At 40.0% G+C, this 18140-nt stretch overlaps 1 protein-coding gene across 1 annotated transcript; it reads left to right on the plus strand.

Moving 5' to 3' along the window:
- Window positions 1-730: 730 nt before the first annotated feature.
- ARL9 (ADP ribosylation factor like GTPase 9) lies at window positions 731-17885 on the plus strand. The gene is made up of 4 exons (XM_045079796.1): window positions 731-1522; window positions 5235-5397; window positions 8073-8248; window positions 17006-17885. Exons 1-4 carry the CDS (start codon window positions 1136-1138, stop codon window positions 17183-17185), a joined length of 906 nt encoding a protein of 301 aa, XP_044935731.1. The 5' UTR covers window positions 731-1135; the 3' UTR covers window positions 17186-17885.
- The last annotated feature ends 255 nt before the right edge of the window (window positions 17886-18140 follow it).

An 18140-nucleotide genomic window follows, 5' to 3' on the forward strand; every position in this document is an offset into this window, starting at 1 on the left:
AATTTAGATTGTGAAGTATATGGAGAGCAATTTAACAACAACAAAAAAAATCTGTATACTTTTCAAGTATACTTTTATACTTTTTTTTTTAAGGTTTTATTTATTTGACAGAGATCACAAGTAGGCAGGCAGACAGAGCGTGGGAAGCAGGCTCCCGGTTGAGCAGAGAGCCCGATTGCAAGGCTCCATTTCGGGACCTGGGATCATGACCTGAGCCGAAGGCAGAGGCTTTAACCCACTGAACCACCCAGGCACCCTTCAAACAATTTAAGAAATCTTAACACCACCTTTGAAAAGTCCCGTGGTTACCTAATTTGCCACATACAGGATCACTGGGGATGACCATTTTGTTTAGTTGTAGTTTTATTACCCATCATTATTAGTATCTATTTCCTGGCAGATTTACTAATTTAATCTCCAGGTAATTTTATTTAAGCGACGTGTAGCCGGAATTTAAAATAAAGGAACTGTGCATGTTTCTCTTAAGCATCCTGGATATCGGCCTCTAGACCTTCCTTGTGGAATTAACACGGGTCGGAGGGCGGGAAGATAACGGATTTCACTTTCAGACTTGTGATAACTGGCCGGGAAACCTCCGGGACGCTCTTGGGCTCTGGCTTCCAAAGCGTTCTTCGGATGGGAGACACGTGGGCCGGGCGGCCCTAGGATGATGTGGGGGAGGTGACACACCAGGAACTGGGCCGACTTGGAAGGCCTTTCTGAGACACTGCGCTCAGTACTAGGGAATCGGGGGCATTGTGCGACCTCCTGGGTCGCCTGGGGCGATTTTCCTACCCTGAAGATAAGTCCCACGGGCCTCTCCCAACTCTCGAAGCTGGGCCTCCCCACCTCCCTATGTTCAACGCTCCCTCTGGCTCTCCCCCTCTATCCTCTCCCCCGCCCCGGGTTCGGCGAATCCGCGGCGCCGCAGACCCCCGCTAGTGGGCGTCAGATGCGCGGCGGCAGCCAGCGCGCCGGGGTACTGGCCTCGGCCGCGCGGTGACCGCGGGTGTTGTCTACGCCGCGTGGACCTACGTCTCCACCTTGCGTCCGCCACGGGGGCCACACCTGCCAGGACACAGGACACAGGATCCAGCGCGCGGGCGCGCGGATAGAGGAAATTAGGGCGGTGGGGATGGAGAAGGGAAAGGTGATGGAGAAGGGGAAGGTGATGGAGAAGGGGAAGGCGGTGGAGAAGGGGAAGGTGATAGAGAAGGGGAAGGTGATAGAGAAGGCGAAGGTGATAGAGAAGGCGAAGGTGAATGATAAGGGGAAGGTGATGAAGAAGGGGAAGGAGCCAGAGAAAGAGAAAATTCGGGAAAAGGGAAAAGAAGAGAAAAAGACGGAGGTGGAGAAGGAGAAAATTAAGGGGAAAGAGAAAGGAAAGGAGGAGAAGAGTAACTGTAAGGAGGAGGAGAAGAGGAAAGAGCGCGAGACCGAGAAAGAGAAGGACCAGCTCAAGGGAAAAGAAGAGAAAGAGAAGGACAACAGCGCCTTGACAAAGCCCCCGCTGGAGCCGCCGGTAAGGGACCGGGGCCTCGCCCGGCTCTCCAAGGCCATCGTGGACGGTCAGGCCCGAGCGCCGCCGGCTCTGTTACGTCCGAGGCCCCGACCCGCGCGGGAGGGAATCGGGTCTGGGTTTGAGGGCATTTTACTCTGTGGATGGAAGCGGGTGTGCCAAGCTTCCCAAGCCCGTCGCTGGCCGCTTCTCCCGGTCACCTGCCTTACCCTCAGCCCTAACCCCGCCCCTGCGTCCCCCCGCCCACCCCCCGCGGGTGGTGCCGCGGTGAGGAAGAGGAGGGCGCGGTTGGTCCGCCCCGGGCGGAAGCGGCCCTTCTCGCGCCGCATCTCCGGCCGCCTCCCGCACCGACACCAGCCCCGAGCCCTCGCGGCCCTCGGACTCGGTCCGGCTGCTCTCCGTGGTGCGGGGTTCGCGAATTCGTGCACGTGCGTCCGAGGGCTGGACCTTCTCCGTGGTTACTGCTTCCATTGTTTTCGCACCACCAGCGCCCACGGGGGTGGTCGCAAAGTTTTAACGGAAAGGTCCCAGGACCCAGGCACTGCAATCGCAAAAAGAAGTGCTATGGGGGCGCCTGGGTGGCTCAGTGGGTTGAGGCCTCTGCCTTCGGCTCGGGTCATGGTGCCAGGTTCCTGGGATCGAGCCCCACATCGGGCTCCCGGCTTAGCGCGGAGCCTGCTTCCCCCCTCCGCCCCCTCCCCATCCGCCTGCCGCTCTGCCCGCTTGTGATCTCTGTCAAATAAATAAAATCTTAAAAAAAAAAAAAAAAAAGAAATACTATGACTACTTATATGAGGTACCTAGGGGAGTCAAAGTCGTAGAGTAGAACTGGTGGTTGCCTGAGGTTCTGAGGGGAGGGAGACTGTCTCAGCATTCTGAATGTATTTTAATACTACCGAATCGTATCCTTAATAATGGGTAAGACGGTATGTTTTATATTATATTTTATTTATATTAAATTTATGTGTATTTTACCACAGTGAAAAAATTGAGGGGGTGTAGGATAAAAAGAAAGAAAAAACTGGCACTGTTTGGATCAGCTTAATAAGCTTCTTGCTCCTGGAGTTCCTGAGCTCACAGGTGCTTTCTGGTTCTAAACAATTTGAATTATTAACGGCGATTTGATCTCTGGTAAAACACAAACTGTTATAGACCCATATATGGTTAAAATAATGACTATTGACAGGGAACAGTGGCGCTCAAAATCACAAATTATGTCAGAACTTTTGGTTTAACAATAATCCTAGCTTTCCTTAAGAGATGATCAACATGAGAAAGCATGTATTTTAGCATGTGTTTTGCCAAAAAAATAAATAAATAAAGTAAAATGTGAGCAGTGACTGCAGAATTTCTAGACAGGATAGAGTAGGACAGCCATGTGGTTGGAAGGAGAGTAGGGAACCATTTTTACTCACAATATTTCCTAGGATCTCAGATACCATTATTTTGGCACCACTGAGAAAGAAAAAAAAAAATGCTGCCAATCAAAATATGACATACCCAGACACTTGGGTGGCTTAGTTGATTAAGAATCCAACTCTTTTTTTTTTTTTTTAAAGATTTTATTTTTATTTGTCAGAGAAAGAGAGAGGGAGAGAGAGCAAGCACAGGCAGACAGAACGGCAGGCAGAGACAGAGGGAGAAGCAGGCTCCCTGCCGAGCAAGGAGTCCGATGTGGGACTCGATCCCAGGACCCGATCCCAGGACGCTGGGATCATGACCTGAGCCGAAGGCAGCTGCTTAACCAACTGAGCCACCCAGGCATCCCAAGAATCCAACTCTTGATGTCAGCTCAGGTCATGATCTCAGTGTCTTGAGATCAAGCCCGCCGTGGGGTTCCGTGCTCAGCTAGGAGTCTTAAGATTCTCCCTTTTCCTTTGCCCCTTCCCCCAAGCCCCCCCCCATCTCTATTTCTCTCTCTCAAAAAAAAAAAAAAGACACACCATGAATTGTAAAACCCTCGTTTTGGAGATGTTAAAAATGGAGGGAGGATTGCTTGTTGGAATTGATAAAGTATGTTGGGGTCATCTTGAGTGGCCGTTGGTGGAGACAGTAAGGGGGACACAATTCACACCCTACAGCAATTTCTTGGGCCCAAATCTGCTTCAGAGCATGCAGTTTAAATCATCCTGTGAGATATTCTCTATCCATGAAGTCCTTCTTCCTCACCACCACACTTCCAGAATGATACTCTCATGCTTAGATGCAGATGAGAGGAAAATGGAGATGAAGATAGAAAATAACTATGGAAATACCATTTGCTTTAAGAGCCATCAAGAATTCCAAAAACAGGGCGCCTGAGTGGTTCAGGGGGTTAAGCCTCTGCCTTCAGCTCAGGGTCCTGGGATAGAGCCCCGCGTCAGGCTCTCTGCTCGGCGGGGAGCCTGCTTCCCTCCACCCCTGCCTGCCTCTCTGTCTACTTGTGATTTTTCTCTGTCAAATAAATAGATAAAATCTTAAAAAAAAAAAAAAAAGAATTCCAAAACAAACATGTACTTTTTCTAATTCTTTTATTCACAAGACAGTTTTAATAAATTATGCTGTCTATACAAGACCCTACTAGACCAGATCTTCAAACATCTCACTTTCACATAGATCTTATTTTCAAAAGAAGAAAAAGTGGGATAGTGAAAAAAATTCACTTTTTACTAGAAAACCAGTCTAAATCTAACATCAACATTTAGTGTTCAAGTATAAATACAAAAGATTATTGTTACTTCTAAACCAATGTAATTGAAGACAATTACTGGTGTTTTTGTGCATGAGAAACTTCTTCAGTAGGCAGTTTGGGAAATAGAATTGAGTTCCTGTGGGCAATTTGTATTGTTAGTCATTTATTACTGTTCACATTAAATTTTGTACCCTAAAAGTCACTTTTCTGAGCACTCTGAACTTTTCATACCAACCTGCCCTTCTTGTCTCTCAATCACTTGTTATAAAAATTTCTAAGTCTGCTTCTTTCTGAAGTTTATGTCAAGTTCAACAGGTTTTAACATCTGATTGTAAAATAAATGTTCATTTGTGATTGGAACCTGTTTAACAGTTTCTATAACCTTAGCCTTTTCATTTAATCATGATACTTCTATTAAAAAGTATAAGAGGGGAAACTTCCCCTAGTCTTTTATCTAGTTAGTGATCCAATTGGGAAAAGAAAACAGATCAATACTATGAGACTTCGGGTGCTTACATGCTGAATGGCATGTAAGTGAGTGCATGAACCACAGATATCCCAAGATCCCAAACAACAAACTGAATTCTGTTTCAATCCGCAGTGGACATGAACTCAAACAGCAAAGTGAAGATCGCATCCTGTGATCTATGGCACCGCCTATAAATCCTGTTATATTATGCAGTCTATATTTAATAGATTGATCACCACCATTCTAGGTGGGGGGTGTGATTAATACCACATAACTAATGGCTGATTATAAAATACAGACTGGTACGGCTTGTCCTAGTTCTATTAATTTTTTTTTTAAGTAAACTCTATACCCAACATGGGGCTTGAAATCACGACCCCAAGACCAAGAGTCCCATGCTCTACCAACAGAGCCAGCCAGGTGCTCCTAGACATATTAATGTTTCATGAATTTTTGTTCTGGTTTACAATTCCACAATTATTATTGGGTCCTACCACAGGCAGGCACACTGCCAGGAGCCAAGGAAACAAGCCCCTGGTTGCATGAGTTTATTGATTGGTCTTTTGTTTTCACAGGAGAAAAATAAGCAGATCCTTGTGTTGGGCCTGGATGGAGCAGGAAAGACCAGCGTTCTGCACTCTCTGGCTTTAAACAGAGTCCAGCACAGCGTGGCACCCACCCAAGGTTTCAATGCAGTATGCATCAACACCGAGGATAGCCAGATGGAGTTTCTGGAGAGTAAGCCTGCTTTCTCATTAGTAACAAGATAGGCTTATCTTGTTATACCTTAAGCCAGACCTATTGTTAGCATCATTGTACCCTTATGAAAAGTCACACTGGGTCAGGTTTGCCTACGGTTTTAGAATGCGTATGTAGTTTAATAGTTAATTGTGGAGGAAATCACTTCCTTTCCTTGTTTCCTCCTTTTTTCAGTGCTGGTGTATGAGAGGGAGTGGCAAGGAAGGCTACAGCACCCCCTCCGATAATACGCTCTCAATTCCCTCACTACCCCAAGAAACATTCAATCTAAGTAAATACAGCAAATACACATACTTCCTTCTCTGAAAAAGCCCCAAATCTCTTTTTGTAACCAGAGGGCAGCCCAGAAGTCTCTATGCTAAAGTAATTCTGGGGTCACCCCCTCTCGAAATCGTGTTGTTCCCCAAAGTTGCATTATATTCAGTTCTTTACATTTTCTCCTTGGATGATTTATCCATCCTATTGGCCTTAAAAAATACCATCTCTGTGTTAATGACACCCAGATTTATCTATCCCAGATTTATCTATCCAACCCAACCATAAATCCAATCCAGCCTAAAATGGTCGAGACAAAGTGCTTGCTTTATCTCCATTACTGTTCCTTTCCCTATAATCTACTGGTCCGTAAATGGTTCCTTAGCTATCGTGTTACCAGCCAGAAACAATAGGAGTCACCCTTGATGTCTCCTTTTGTACCCCCAACTCTAGTCCACAAATAAAACACTATGAGTTTTCTACCTCTAAACAAAGCTGGAATTCATCAGTTCATCAGTTACATCTTTTCCTACTGCACTTATGTCAGCTGGAACCTACACCGTCTCTCCCTTAGATTACTGTAATCACCTTTTAATTTTTCCTTTCAGTCACAGAAAGAAAGTATGGGCAGAGAAACTGGTCAACGTGTAGGCAAATCCTTCAGCTAACAACATTATCTGGAATACAAGTTTTAATTCGTTCAGAAGCTATAGAAGAGATAATAATTTTAACCAAATAGATAGCTAGGAAAATAGTCTCAAAATACAAAAAGTGAAAAGAAAGGAAGGAAGGAACAAAGGAATGAAAAGAAAGGGAGAATCTAATTAGGGGAAGAAATGGACATATCTACCATTGGAGTGAGGGATTTTCAACGTATTGTCAAATTATTAAAATCAAGGAGGAAAAAAATCAACAAGGATCCAGAGAATGTGAACACAACCAACAAGTTTCATCCAATGGACAATATAAGATTGTTCAATTAGACAATTTTAGCTACATCCCAAAGCTGAAATACATATTCCTCTCAAAGATTCATGTAACATTTATCAAAATTGACCACCTGGTAGACCATACAACAGGTGTTAATAAATTTTTCAGAGAAGGGACATCATAAAAACCATGTTCTTTGAATACATTGCAATTAAGTTAGAAGTTAATAACAAAAAGATGAAAATCCCAATATAGGTGAAATGTGATGGTATCACACACAGACACATAAAAATGAGGAACAACCCAAATGTTCATTCATGCTTAAACTAAATATGTTGAAACCATATGAATTACTTAGAAGATTACACAATATTCTTTTTAAAAGTTAGTAACACAAAATGCTTTATTTAGGGAATTAGCCTAGCTAATTCAAACAAAGAACAGACAAATCAAGGCCCTTTCCCAGAAGTATTTTAAATGTTTTTGTTAAGTTTCTAAAACAAGGGTCTTCAAACTTTTTCTGTAAAGGGCTAGGTAGTAAATAATTTAGGCTTTGGGGGCCACATGGTCTCTAGGCAGCCACTAAACTCTGTTGTACTGTGGAAGCAGCCACAGACAATACAGACAATACGTGGCAAGTCCACGATTGTGTTCCGATAAACTTTTATTTGTAGACACTGAAATCCAAATATGATACTTTTACATGTCATGAAATGTTATTCTTTCTCTCCCCCCGCAGCATTTAAAGATGTAAAATCCATTCTCTGTTCCTGTGCTACCAAAAATAGGCCGTGGGCCAGATTTAGACTGCGGGCCATAGTTTGCCAGCCTCTGCTCTAGGAGAAAAATAAAAACTAAATCCATTGTGTATATATTATTATAATTGCCAGAAACTTTCTTCTGGGAAGAATCAGTGGAATGAAATAATCCAAAGGCATTTTCTTTCTTTAATGCCCACAGGATCCTATTAAATCTTAGTGCAGTGTTAAGAGGAGAAATTAGTTCTGGGATTTTGATAAAGGAAAAAGACTGTGCAAGTGAGTCTGGCCAGGGAATTCGTCTATTTGAAACTTATTTTGGAGAAAGGTGTGTTTTAACCTACCACCCTGAATTATTTTAGTGACGTACTCCCATTTTCTGAGCTCAACTGTTAGGCGGTGGCCCCCATGGCCGCTCTGTGTTACAGGGCAGGGGGCATCCACTGTATTCATGGTAGTATCTAGTCTTTATGCTGAGTCTTTGTGTCCCAGAATGATTGAACCACTTATGGAGGGTAAATATTTCCACCAGCCACTTCCCTAGTAACATGCCTCTGGTCATTCTCAGAATTGGATACACTCTGACACAGTGGCATTTTATCAGAACACCTGTCCAGTGTTTGGAAATTATCTAAGAGGGTCTTTCCTGCCTTCTCAGCAGCTGCTTCTGCTATGTTTTTGTCATATTTTTTTCTCTGCTGTTCTCTGTAGTTGGTGGCAGTGAACCTTTCCGTTCCTATTGGGAAATGTACCTATCCAGAGGATTGCTGCTGATCTTTGTGGTGGATTCAGCTGATCACAACAGATTACCTGAAGCCAAGAAACACCTTCATCAATTAATTGAAACAAACCCAATCCTTCCTTTGGTTGTGTTTGCAAACAAACAGGTAAAAATCTGGGCAGCTCTAAGTTTCACTTAATAGTTTTATTATTACTTAAAGAAATAGAAATGTCTACTTTTAATAGCTAGATATTTAACAATATGCTATATATGCAGTTTAGTTTACACTTATAAGATCTATTGGATTATAAACTCCTTGAAAATAAAAACCATTATTCCCTTATACTGGACAAGCATAGTAGAAATGCAACAAATATGCGTTGAATTTAATTCAGTAAACATTTACTGGTGGTTGAATTGATTTCAACAAAATATTTGAGCATCTACAATACATAAAGGAATAGTTTGCTTTAGATCAATTAGCCTGACCTGAATTTATTACACACACATAAAAAATATTAAACAAACAACCCTGGAGAAACTGGAACCCTTACAGTGTCATTGGGAATGTAAAATGGTGCAGCCACTTTAGAAAACAGTATGGCAGTTCCTTAAAAAAAATACATTAAAAATAGAATTTGCATATCCAGCAATTCCACGTCTGGGTGTATACTCAAAAGAATTGAAAGCAGGAACATGAACAGATACTCATCCATCCATATTCACAACAGAATTATTCACAATAGTCAAAAGGTAGAAGCAACCCAAGTGTCCCTCCGTGGGTGAATGGATAAATAAAACATGATACATACAGACAATTCAGCCTTAGAAAAGGAAATTCTGACACATGCTGTGATATGGATAAACCTTGAGGACCTTATGCTAAGAGAAATAACCCAGCAAGAAAACAACAAATATCATATGATCCCACTTTCATGAGGTACCTGGAGTAGTCAAGTTCATAGAGACAGAAAATAAATGAGAGGTTACAAGGGAATGGGAGGAGAGGAGAAGGAAGAGTCATTGTTTAACGGGTACAGGGTTTATATTAACGATGGTTGCCTTGGGTTTGGGGAGGGAGAAATGGGAGTTACTGCTTTGTGGGTACAGAGTTGCAGTTTTGCAAGATGAAGAGACTTCTGGAGGTGGACCTTTGCACAGTGAATGTACTGAACTGTGCTCTCATGCATGGTTAAGACAATAAATTTTGTTATGTGTATTTTACCACAATAAAAAAAGTTAAAAATACTAAACATCGACAGCATTGTAATAGTAAAGCCCCTCTTTCTTCTTTTTTTTATGTTTTATTTTCAGCATAACAGTATTCATTATTTTTGTAAAGCCCCTCTTTCAATTGCTTTAAGATAGCCAGTCATTAGGGAACTTAACTGTCCCGCCACTTCTGAGGGTGAATGTCTTAATGGCAGTAAACTAAGTAATTACAAACGACCACCTAAAGGAATCTATGTTCCAGTCCAGCACAGAAGCTAGTCCTGCAGATTTTATTTAAAAGAGGAGCTTTTGTTTTGTTTTGTTTTGTTTTGTTTTGTTTTAAACGGGAGCATCTTACATACCATAAACTACAAAGGCCATGGCACATGCAAGTGAGCTCTATAGTATTCCATTGCATGAATATACCACATTTTTACACATTTCATTCTGGGTGTTTGGGTTATTTCTAATGGTTTATTATTATAAACAGTGTTACAGTGAATCTTCATGTATGTGTCTCCTTGTAGATATGTATCAACATTTCTCTAGTGCATACATCTAAAAGAGAAATTGCTGGGTTTTCAGATTTGTACATAATCAGCTTTACTAGATCTTACCAAGCTGCTTTCCAAAGATATTGCACCAATTTACTCTCTAGAGAGCAGAATATGACAGATTTTAGCAGCTCCACATCCATTTCAGTACTTGGTATTGTCAACCTTTTTCATTTTTGCCAGTCTGATGGAGCTGAAATTTTATCCTATTATTCTAATTTGCATTTCCCTAATTACTAGTTCAGCTTCAACATCTTTTCAGATGTACATTGGTTATTAGTTTCAAAATTGTTTCATTCTTTGAAACTCATTTCCACATCTGTGGATTGTCTTTTATTTATTTATTTTTAGAGACAGAGAGCAAGTGAGAGAGAGGGGAGGGGCAGAAGGAGAGGCAGAAAAAGAATCTCAAGCAAGCTCCATGCCCGGTGCAGAACCCAACATGGGGCTTGATCCCACGACCCCAAGATCATGACCTGAGTGGACGTGAAGAGTTGGTCACTCTACTGACTGAGCTACCCAGGCACCCCTGTGAATTTTCTTTTAATATCTCTTCCCAAATTTCTATTAGGTTGTTTATCTTTTCTTATTTGAGTTGTAGAAATCTTTCCTATCTTTCAGAAAAATAATCCTTTATTACTTGTAGGCGTTCTGTGTGTCTTCCTCAGCAACTTGTTGACTATTATTTTACTTTGCTTATGGTTATCTTCTTTATACATAGCTTTCCATTTGTTTTTTTAAATGACATTTTAAAAAATGTATTTTCATTCCAGTGAACATAGAGCAATAGATATTACTTTCAGGTGTATGATGCGGTAATTCAGTAGTTTCAAATATTACTCAGTGTGCATCAAGGTAGGTATAATCTTAATTGTCTTCACCTATTTCACCCAGCCCCCCACTCACCTCCTGTCTGGAAACTGTTCTCTATAGTTAAGAGTATGTTTTTTGGGGTGTCTCTTTTTCTTTCCTTTGTTTCTCTTGTATCTTAAATTTCATATGATATTTTTCTTTCTCTCACTGGCTTATTTCACTTAGCATTGTACTCTGTAGATCCATCCATGTTGTTGCAAATGGCAAGATCTCCTTCTTTTTTATGGCTGAGTAATATTCCTCTGTGTGTGTGTACATGTGTGTGTGTGTGTGTTACATCTTGTTTAGCCATCTATTGATGGATACTTGGATTGCTTCCATACTTTGACAGTTGTAAATTATGCTTCAGTATACATAGGGGTGCGTATATCCCTTTGAATTAGTGTTTCCTTATTCTTTGGGTATTCCAGTAGTGTGATTACTGGATTATAGGGTAGTTCTATTTTCTTATTTAAAGTAAACTCTATACCCAGTGTGGGGCTCAAACTCATGACTTTGAGCTCAAGGGTCATTTGCTCTACTGACTGAGCCAGCCAGGCATCCCAGGATAGTTCTATTTTTACTCCTTTTTTTTTTTAAAGGTTTTTAAATTATTTATTTGACAAGATCACAAGTAGGCAGAGAGAAGGAGGAAGCAGGCTCCCTGCTGAGCAAAGAGTCCGATGTGGAGCTCAATCCCAGGACCCTGGGATCATGACCCGAGCCAAAGGCAGAGGTTTTAACCCACTGAGCCACCCAGGTGTCCCTATTTTTACTCTTTTGAGGAACTCCATACTATTTTCCACAATGGCTGCACCAGTTTATATTCCCACCAACAGTGCATGAGGCTTCTTTCTTTCCCCATTCTTGCCAATACTTGTTATTTCTTGTGGTTTTGACTTTAGCCATTCTGAAAGGTGTGAGGTGATAACTCATTGTGGTTTTGATTTGCATTTCTCTGATGATGAGTGAATGTGTTGAGAGCATCTTTTCATGTGTCTCTTGGCCATTTGTATGTCTTTTTTAGAAAACATTCGTTAATGTCTTCTGTCCATTTTTTAATTGGATTATTCGTTTTTTTGTGTTTTAAGTTGTGTAAGTTCTTTATATATTTTGGATACTAATTCTTTATGGGATATGTCATTTGTGAATATCTTCTTCCATTCAGTAGGTTATCTTTTAATTTTGTTGTGTGTTGTTTTTGCTGTGGAGGAGCTTTTTATTTTTGTGTAGTTCCAATAATTTATTTTTGCTTTTGTTTGCCTTACCTTGGCAGATGTATCTAGAAAGATATTGCTATGGCCAGTTTCAGAGTAAGTGCTGCCTGTGCTATCTTCTAGGATTTTTATGGTTTCAGGTCTCACATTTAGGTCCTTAATCCATTTTTAGTTGGCTTTTGTGTATTGTATAAACCTGGTGATTCACAGACCTGTACCCCTGGGGATAAAAATATATGTTTATAAAAATAAAAAAATTAAAACCTAAAAAGAAAAAAAAAAAAAAAAAAAAAGAAAATGGTCCAGTTTCATTCTTTTGCATGTTGCTCTCTAGTTTTCCCAACACTATTTGTTTTTCCCATTGCATATTCTTGCCTCCTTTATCCTAGATTAATTGATCATGTAATTTTGAGTTTATTTCTGGGCTTTGTACTCTGTTCTGTTGATCTGTGTCTGTTTTTGTGCCAGTACCATACTGTTTTGATTACTACAGCTTTGTAGTATAACTTCAAGTCTAGAATTGTGCTACCTCCAGTTTTATCTTTTTCAAGATTGCTTTGGCTTTTGGGGGGTCTTGTAGTTCAATACAAATTCTATAATTGTTCTAGTTCTGTGGAAAATGCTGTTGGTATTTGGTAGCTATCGCATTAAATCTGTATACCGCTTTGGGTTGTATAGATATTTTAACAATATTTGTTCTTCTAATCCATGAGCATGTGATGTCTTTCCATTTCTTTGTATTGTCTTCAGTTTCTTTCAACAAAGTTTTATACTTTTCAGAATACAGGTCTTTTGGCTCCTTGGTTAGGTTTATTCTTGGGTATTTTATTATTTTTGGTGCAGTTATAAATGAGATATTTTCCCCCTTAATTTCTCTTTCTGCTCCTTCATTATTAATGTATAGAAATGCAAAGATTTCTGTACATTGATTTTGTATCTTGCAACTTTGCTGAATTCATTTATCAGTTGTAATAGTTTTTTGGTGGAGTCTTCAGGGTTTTCTATAGTGTCATGACATCTGCAAATACTGGAAGTTTGACTTCTTGCTTACTCATTTGGATGCCTTTATTTCTTTTTCTTGGCTGATTGCTGTGGCTAGGACGTCCAGTACTATGTTGAATAAAAGTGGTGAGAGTGGACATCCTTGTGTTGTTCCTTACCTTAGGGAAGAACTCTCAGTTTTCCCCCATTAAGTATGATGTTAGCTGTGGGTTTTTTATATATGGCTTTTATTATGCTGAAGTATGCTCTCTCTAAACCTACTTTGTGGAGGGTTTTTATCATGAAAGGATTAATTACCTTGTCAAATATTTTTCTGCAACTGTTGAAATGATCATATGGTTTTTATCCTTTCTTTTATCGATGTGATGTATCATGTTGCTTGATTTGCAATTATTGAACCAATCTAGCATCCCTGGAATAAATCCCACTTGATCATGATGAATGTTTTTTTAATGTATTGTTGGATTTGGTTTGCTAATATTTTGTTGAGAATCTTTGCATCTACGTTCATCAGAAGTATTGGCTTGTAGTGCTCTTTTTTTGTGGTGTCTTTCTCTGGTTATGGTATCAGTGTAATGCTGGTCTCATAGAATGAATCTGGAAGATTTCCTTCCTCTTTTTTGAAATATTTTGAGAAGAATAGGTATTAACTCTTCTTTAAATATTTGGTAGAATTCATTTGTAAAGCCATGTGGTGTGGACTTATGTTTGTTGGGAATTTTTTGATTACTAATTCAACTTTGTTGCTGGTAATTGGTCTGTTCAAATTTTATTTCCTCCTAATTCAGTTTTGTCAGGTCATATGTTTCTAGGAATTTATTTATTTATTTTTTTAGTATCCATGTCATTTACTTCTGCGCCAATCTTTATTATTTCCTTCCTTCTGCTAGTTTGTGGTTTTGTTTGTTCTTCTTTTTGTAGCACCTGAATGTGTATGGGTAGGTTGTTTATCTGAGATTTTTCTTGCTTTTTGAGGTAGGCTTGTTTTGCTATAAACTTCCCTCTTAGAACTGCCTTTGCTATGTCCCAAAGATTTTGTACCTTGTATTTCCATTTTCGTCTTTCTTCATGTAATTTTTGATTTCTTGGTTGACCCACTCATTGTTTAGGAGCATGTTATTCAGCCTCCATCTATTTGTGCTCTTTCCAGATTTTTCTTGTGATTGATAACTAGTGTCATAACATTGTGATCAGGAAAGAATGCATGGTAAGTGAGTGAAAGAGAGAGAAAGAGTGCATTCAGTGAGTTGGGGGGAGGGGCAGAGGGAGAAACAGACTCCTGCTGAGCAGGGAGCCAGGCTTGGGGCTGGCTCCCTGGGACTCCAGGATCATGACCTGAGCCAAAGGCTGATGTTTAACTGACTGAGCCATACAGGCACCCCTTCCTCCTCCTTCTCCTTCTCCTCTTCCTCCTCCACCTCCTTCTCCTTCTTCTTCTAAAGTAAACTTTACATCCAATGTGGGGCTCCAACTTATGACCCTGTGATGAAGAGCTCCATGCTCTACTGACTGACCTACCCAGGCACCCTATCCATAATGTGCTTTTATGACTACAAGGAACCCTCTTTTTAATCCAACATTTTCCTCATATTTTCTTCCTCTCCAATTCCATCATTAATTTACTACCTTGAGACATTGCACACAGGTTTACTGGATCTATTTTAACACTGTTCAAATGTCACTACAGGCTCTAAGAATAAGTAAATTCTGATCTCAGACAGGCAATATATTGGGATGACCAATATCTAGAAATGTAATCAACTGCAACCAGATGCCACCAGAAACATTTTTCTAGATATGTCTCCTGAGGCAAGGGAAATAAAAGCAAAAATAAACTGTTGGGACTACATTAAAATAAAAAGCTTCTGCACACCAAAGGAATCCATCAACAAAACAAAAAGGCAAGGGGCACCTGGGTGGTTCAGTGGGTTAAGCAGTTAAGTGGCTGCCTTTGGCTCAGGCCTTGATCCTAGGTCCAGTTTTGGAATGGAGCCCCACGTTGGCTTCCTGCTCAGTGGGGAGCCTACTTCTTCTCCTCTGCTGCTTCCCCTTGCTCGTGGTCTCTCTATCTCTCTCTCAAATAAACAAGTAAAATCTTTTTAAAAAGGGAAATACTGGGACACCTGGGTGGTTCAGTCAGTTAAAAGTGGCTACCTTCAGCTCAGGTCATAATCCTGGGGTCCTGGGATTGAGTCCCACATCAGGCTCCTTGCTCAGTGGGGAGCCTGCTTCTCCCTCTCCCTCTGCCCCTGCTCATGTGCACTGTCTCTCACTCTCTCCCTCCCTCTCCCTCTGTCAAATAAATAAATAAAATTAAAAAAAAATAAATAATAAAGAAGGCAAATACTAACTGGGAATAAATATTTGCAAATGATGTATCTGATAAGGACTTAATATGCAAGATATGTAGAGAACTTACCCAACTCAATATTCAAAAAGCAAATAACCCAATTAAAAAATATGTAGGAGATACAATGAACAGACATTTCTCCAAAGAAGATATACAGATGTTCAACAGACACATGAGAAAGATGCCCAACACCATTAATCATCAGAAAAATGTAAATTGAAACCACAATGAGATATCACTTTATACCTGTCAGAATGGCTAGAATCAAAAAGACAAGAAATAGCAAGTGTTGTTAAGGATGTGAAAAAAGGACTTCTGTCCATTGTTGACAAGAAAGTAAATTGGTACAGGCACTGTGGAAAACAGGATTATGGGTCCTCACAAAATTGAAAACAGAAATACCATTATGATCCAATAATTCCACTACTGAGTATTTACCCCCCCAAAAACTTAAATACCATTTCAAAAAGGTATATGCATCTCTGTGTTTATTGGAGCATCATTTACAGTAGGTAAGATAAGGAAGTAACTCAAGTGTCCATCAACAGGTAAATGGATAAAGAAGATGTAGCATATATACACATACTGGAGCATTACTCACCATAAAAAGAATGAGATCTTGCCATTTGTGAGAATAGGGGTGGACCTAGAGATTATTATGCTAAGTGAAATGAGAAAAATACCATATGCTTTCACTTATTTGTGGAATCTAGACAACAAAGGAACAAACAAAACAAGAAGGAGAAATAGACCAATAAGTACAGAGAACAAATTGGTGGGTGCCGGGGGAAAAGCGGTAGGGGGATGGGCAAAAAGGAGTGAAAGTGGGTGGCTCAGTGGATTGGGCCTCTGCCCTTGGCTCAGGTCATGATCTCGGGGTCCTGGGATTGAGCCCCACATTGAGCTCTCTGCTCAGCAGGTAGCCTGGTTCTCCCTCTCTCTCTGCCTGTCTCTCTACCTACTTGTGATCTCTCTGTCAAACAAATAAAAATTAAAAAAAAAAAAAAAAGGAGTGAAAGAGAATGGGAGGTACAGGCTTCCAGTTATGGAATAAATAGGTCACTGAGATGAAAGGTACAGCATATACAATGGCATATGCTGAATATAGTCAGTGGAATCATAATAGCATTGTATGGTGAGGGATGGTAACTACAATTACGGTGAACGTAGAATAACATACGGGGTTGTCAAATTATTATGTTGTACACCGAAAACTAATGTAACTGTGTGTCAACTATACTTCAATAAAAAAATTGATCCTATTGAAAATGATTTGGATAAATAAAAAAGAAATGGAAAAAAATAGGAGCATATTGACTACAGTGTTTGGAAAATTGATTAAAGTATTAGAATGGTTTAACTTCATTCCAGAAATTCTTTCTTGATGATAGCTCATAACTGCTGATACAATTCTGCTGCCCTTTATTTTTCTCTCTCTCATTTTTTTGGTAAGTAATCTTACCCCCCAATAGGGGGCTCACACTCAAAACCCCAAGATCAGAAGTTGCATGCTCTACCAACTAAGCCAGATAGATGCCCCACTGTTGGTATAATTCTGATTAAAATATTTATATTCAGACAACCACTGGGATCATAATAATGGGGTAACAATATCCTTTACATTAAAATGAAGGTGAGATCATTGAGAGCAATAAATGAGAATAATAAATGTATCTATCCAAAAGGATTGCAAAATAACCAGCTCTTTCCTATGCTTTTTCTATTCTGGGTTGAAGGATCTTGAAGCAGCCTATCGTATTACAGATATCCATGAAGCTTTGGCATTGTCTGAGGTGGGAAATGACAGGAAGATGTTCTTGTTTGGAACCCAAGTGACTGAGAACGGCTCAGAAATACCCTCCGTTATGCAAGATGCCAAAGACTTGATTGCACACCTGGCTGCAGATATGCAGTGACCACGCCCAGACCCACTGTGCAGCTGTCAATCTAAATCTCACTGGGGACTGTTGAGTGACAGGTTTGAAGCCGAAGGTTTCCTCTGTCAAATAAAAAAATAAGCCATTTCCTATTTTCTTAATGCATGACATATATACAAAGATAATGTTAATTGATTAAGAGCCTCTCTGTGTTTAGATTTTAAACTTTAAAAATATCAGTAAAATAATATATTTGGGGGGATTTGGATTTTCAGCAACAAAATTAAAGTGAACATTAGTAAGCATTCAAACCATTTGTAGTTTTTCGATGGCATGAGATTTATAGTAAAATATTTTAATAAACTACCTACCTCTTTTCAAGTAAAAATCCAGGTGTCTTTCCTTAAGTAGATTCACTTAATACTGTAAGGAAAGAAATATCAGGATAAAGCAATGAGAAAAGTAAGCACTATCAGATATACATAGAAATAGAAATTAATAGCATTTAGAAAGATTTAGAAAAGGCTTCTCTTTCAAGAGCCTGATATAAAGTAGAATAGGAGGGAACACTGAGGATTTGATTTTTAAATACTTGAATTTTGCTCTTATACATAGATAAGCTTTCTTCACTAGAAATATTTTATGATAACTCTGTTCATCTACAAACATGATATAAATCCAATTTTTAAATTTAGTGTCTTGTTTTGATTTAAAAAAATAAACAAACAAAGAGCGCCTGGGTGGCTCAGGTGTTTAAGCATCTGTCTTTGGCTCCGGTCTTGATCCCAGTGTCCTGGGGTGGAGTCCCACATCAGGCTTTCTGCTCAGCGGGGAGCCTGCTTCTCCCTCTCCCACTTGCCCTGCTTGTGTTCCCTCTCTCATTGTGTCTCTGTCAAATAAATAAATAAATATCTTTAAAAAACAAACAAAAGGACTTCAGTTTCTAGTCAGTATGTAAGAAGCTCGGAAGCTGCCCCTCCATTCTAACAAGTAA

This window comes from Mustela putorius, unplaced genomic scaffold (genome assembly GCF_011764305.1).
Source record: "Mustela putorius furo isolate JIRA1106 unplaced genomic scaffold, ASM1176430v1.1 tig00000430_pilon_pilon_pilon, whole genome shotgun sequence".
Lineage (NCBI taxonomy): Eukaryota > Metazoa > Chordata > Mammalia > Carnivora > Mustelidae > Mustela > Mustela putorius.

Excerpts from the sequence above, each read along its gene's own strand:
- ARL9 (XM_045079796.1), top strand. The coding sequence starts at position 1,136 with ATGGAGAAGGGAAAGGTGATGGAGAAGGGGAAGGTGATGGAGAAGGGG. Across the intron at positions 5,398-8,072 it reads CCAGATGGAGTTTCTGGAGA|TTGGTGGCAGTGAACCTTTC; the intron begins GTAAGCCTGCTT and ends TGTTCTCTGTAG. Across the intron at positions 8,249-17,005 it reads TTGTGTTTGCAAACAAACAG|GATCTTGAAGCAGCCTATCG; the intron begins GTAAAAATCTGG and ends TCTGGGTTGAAG.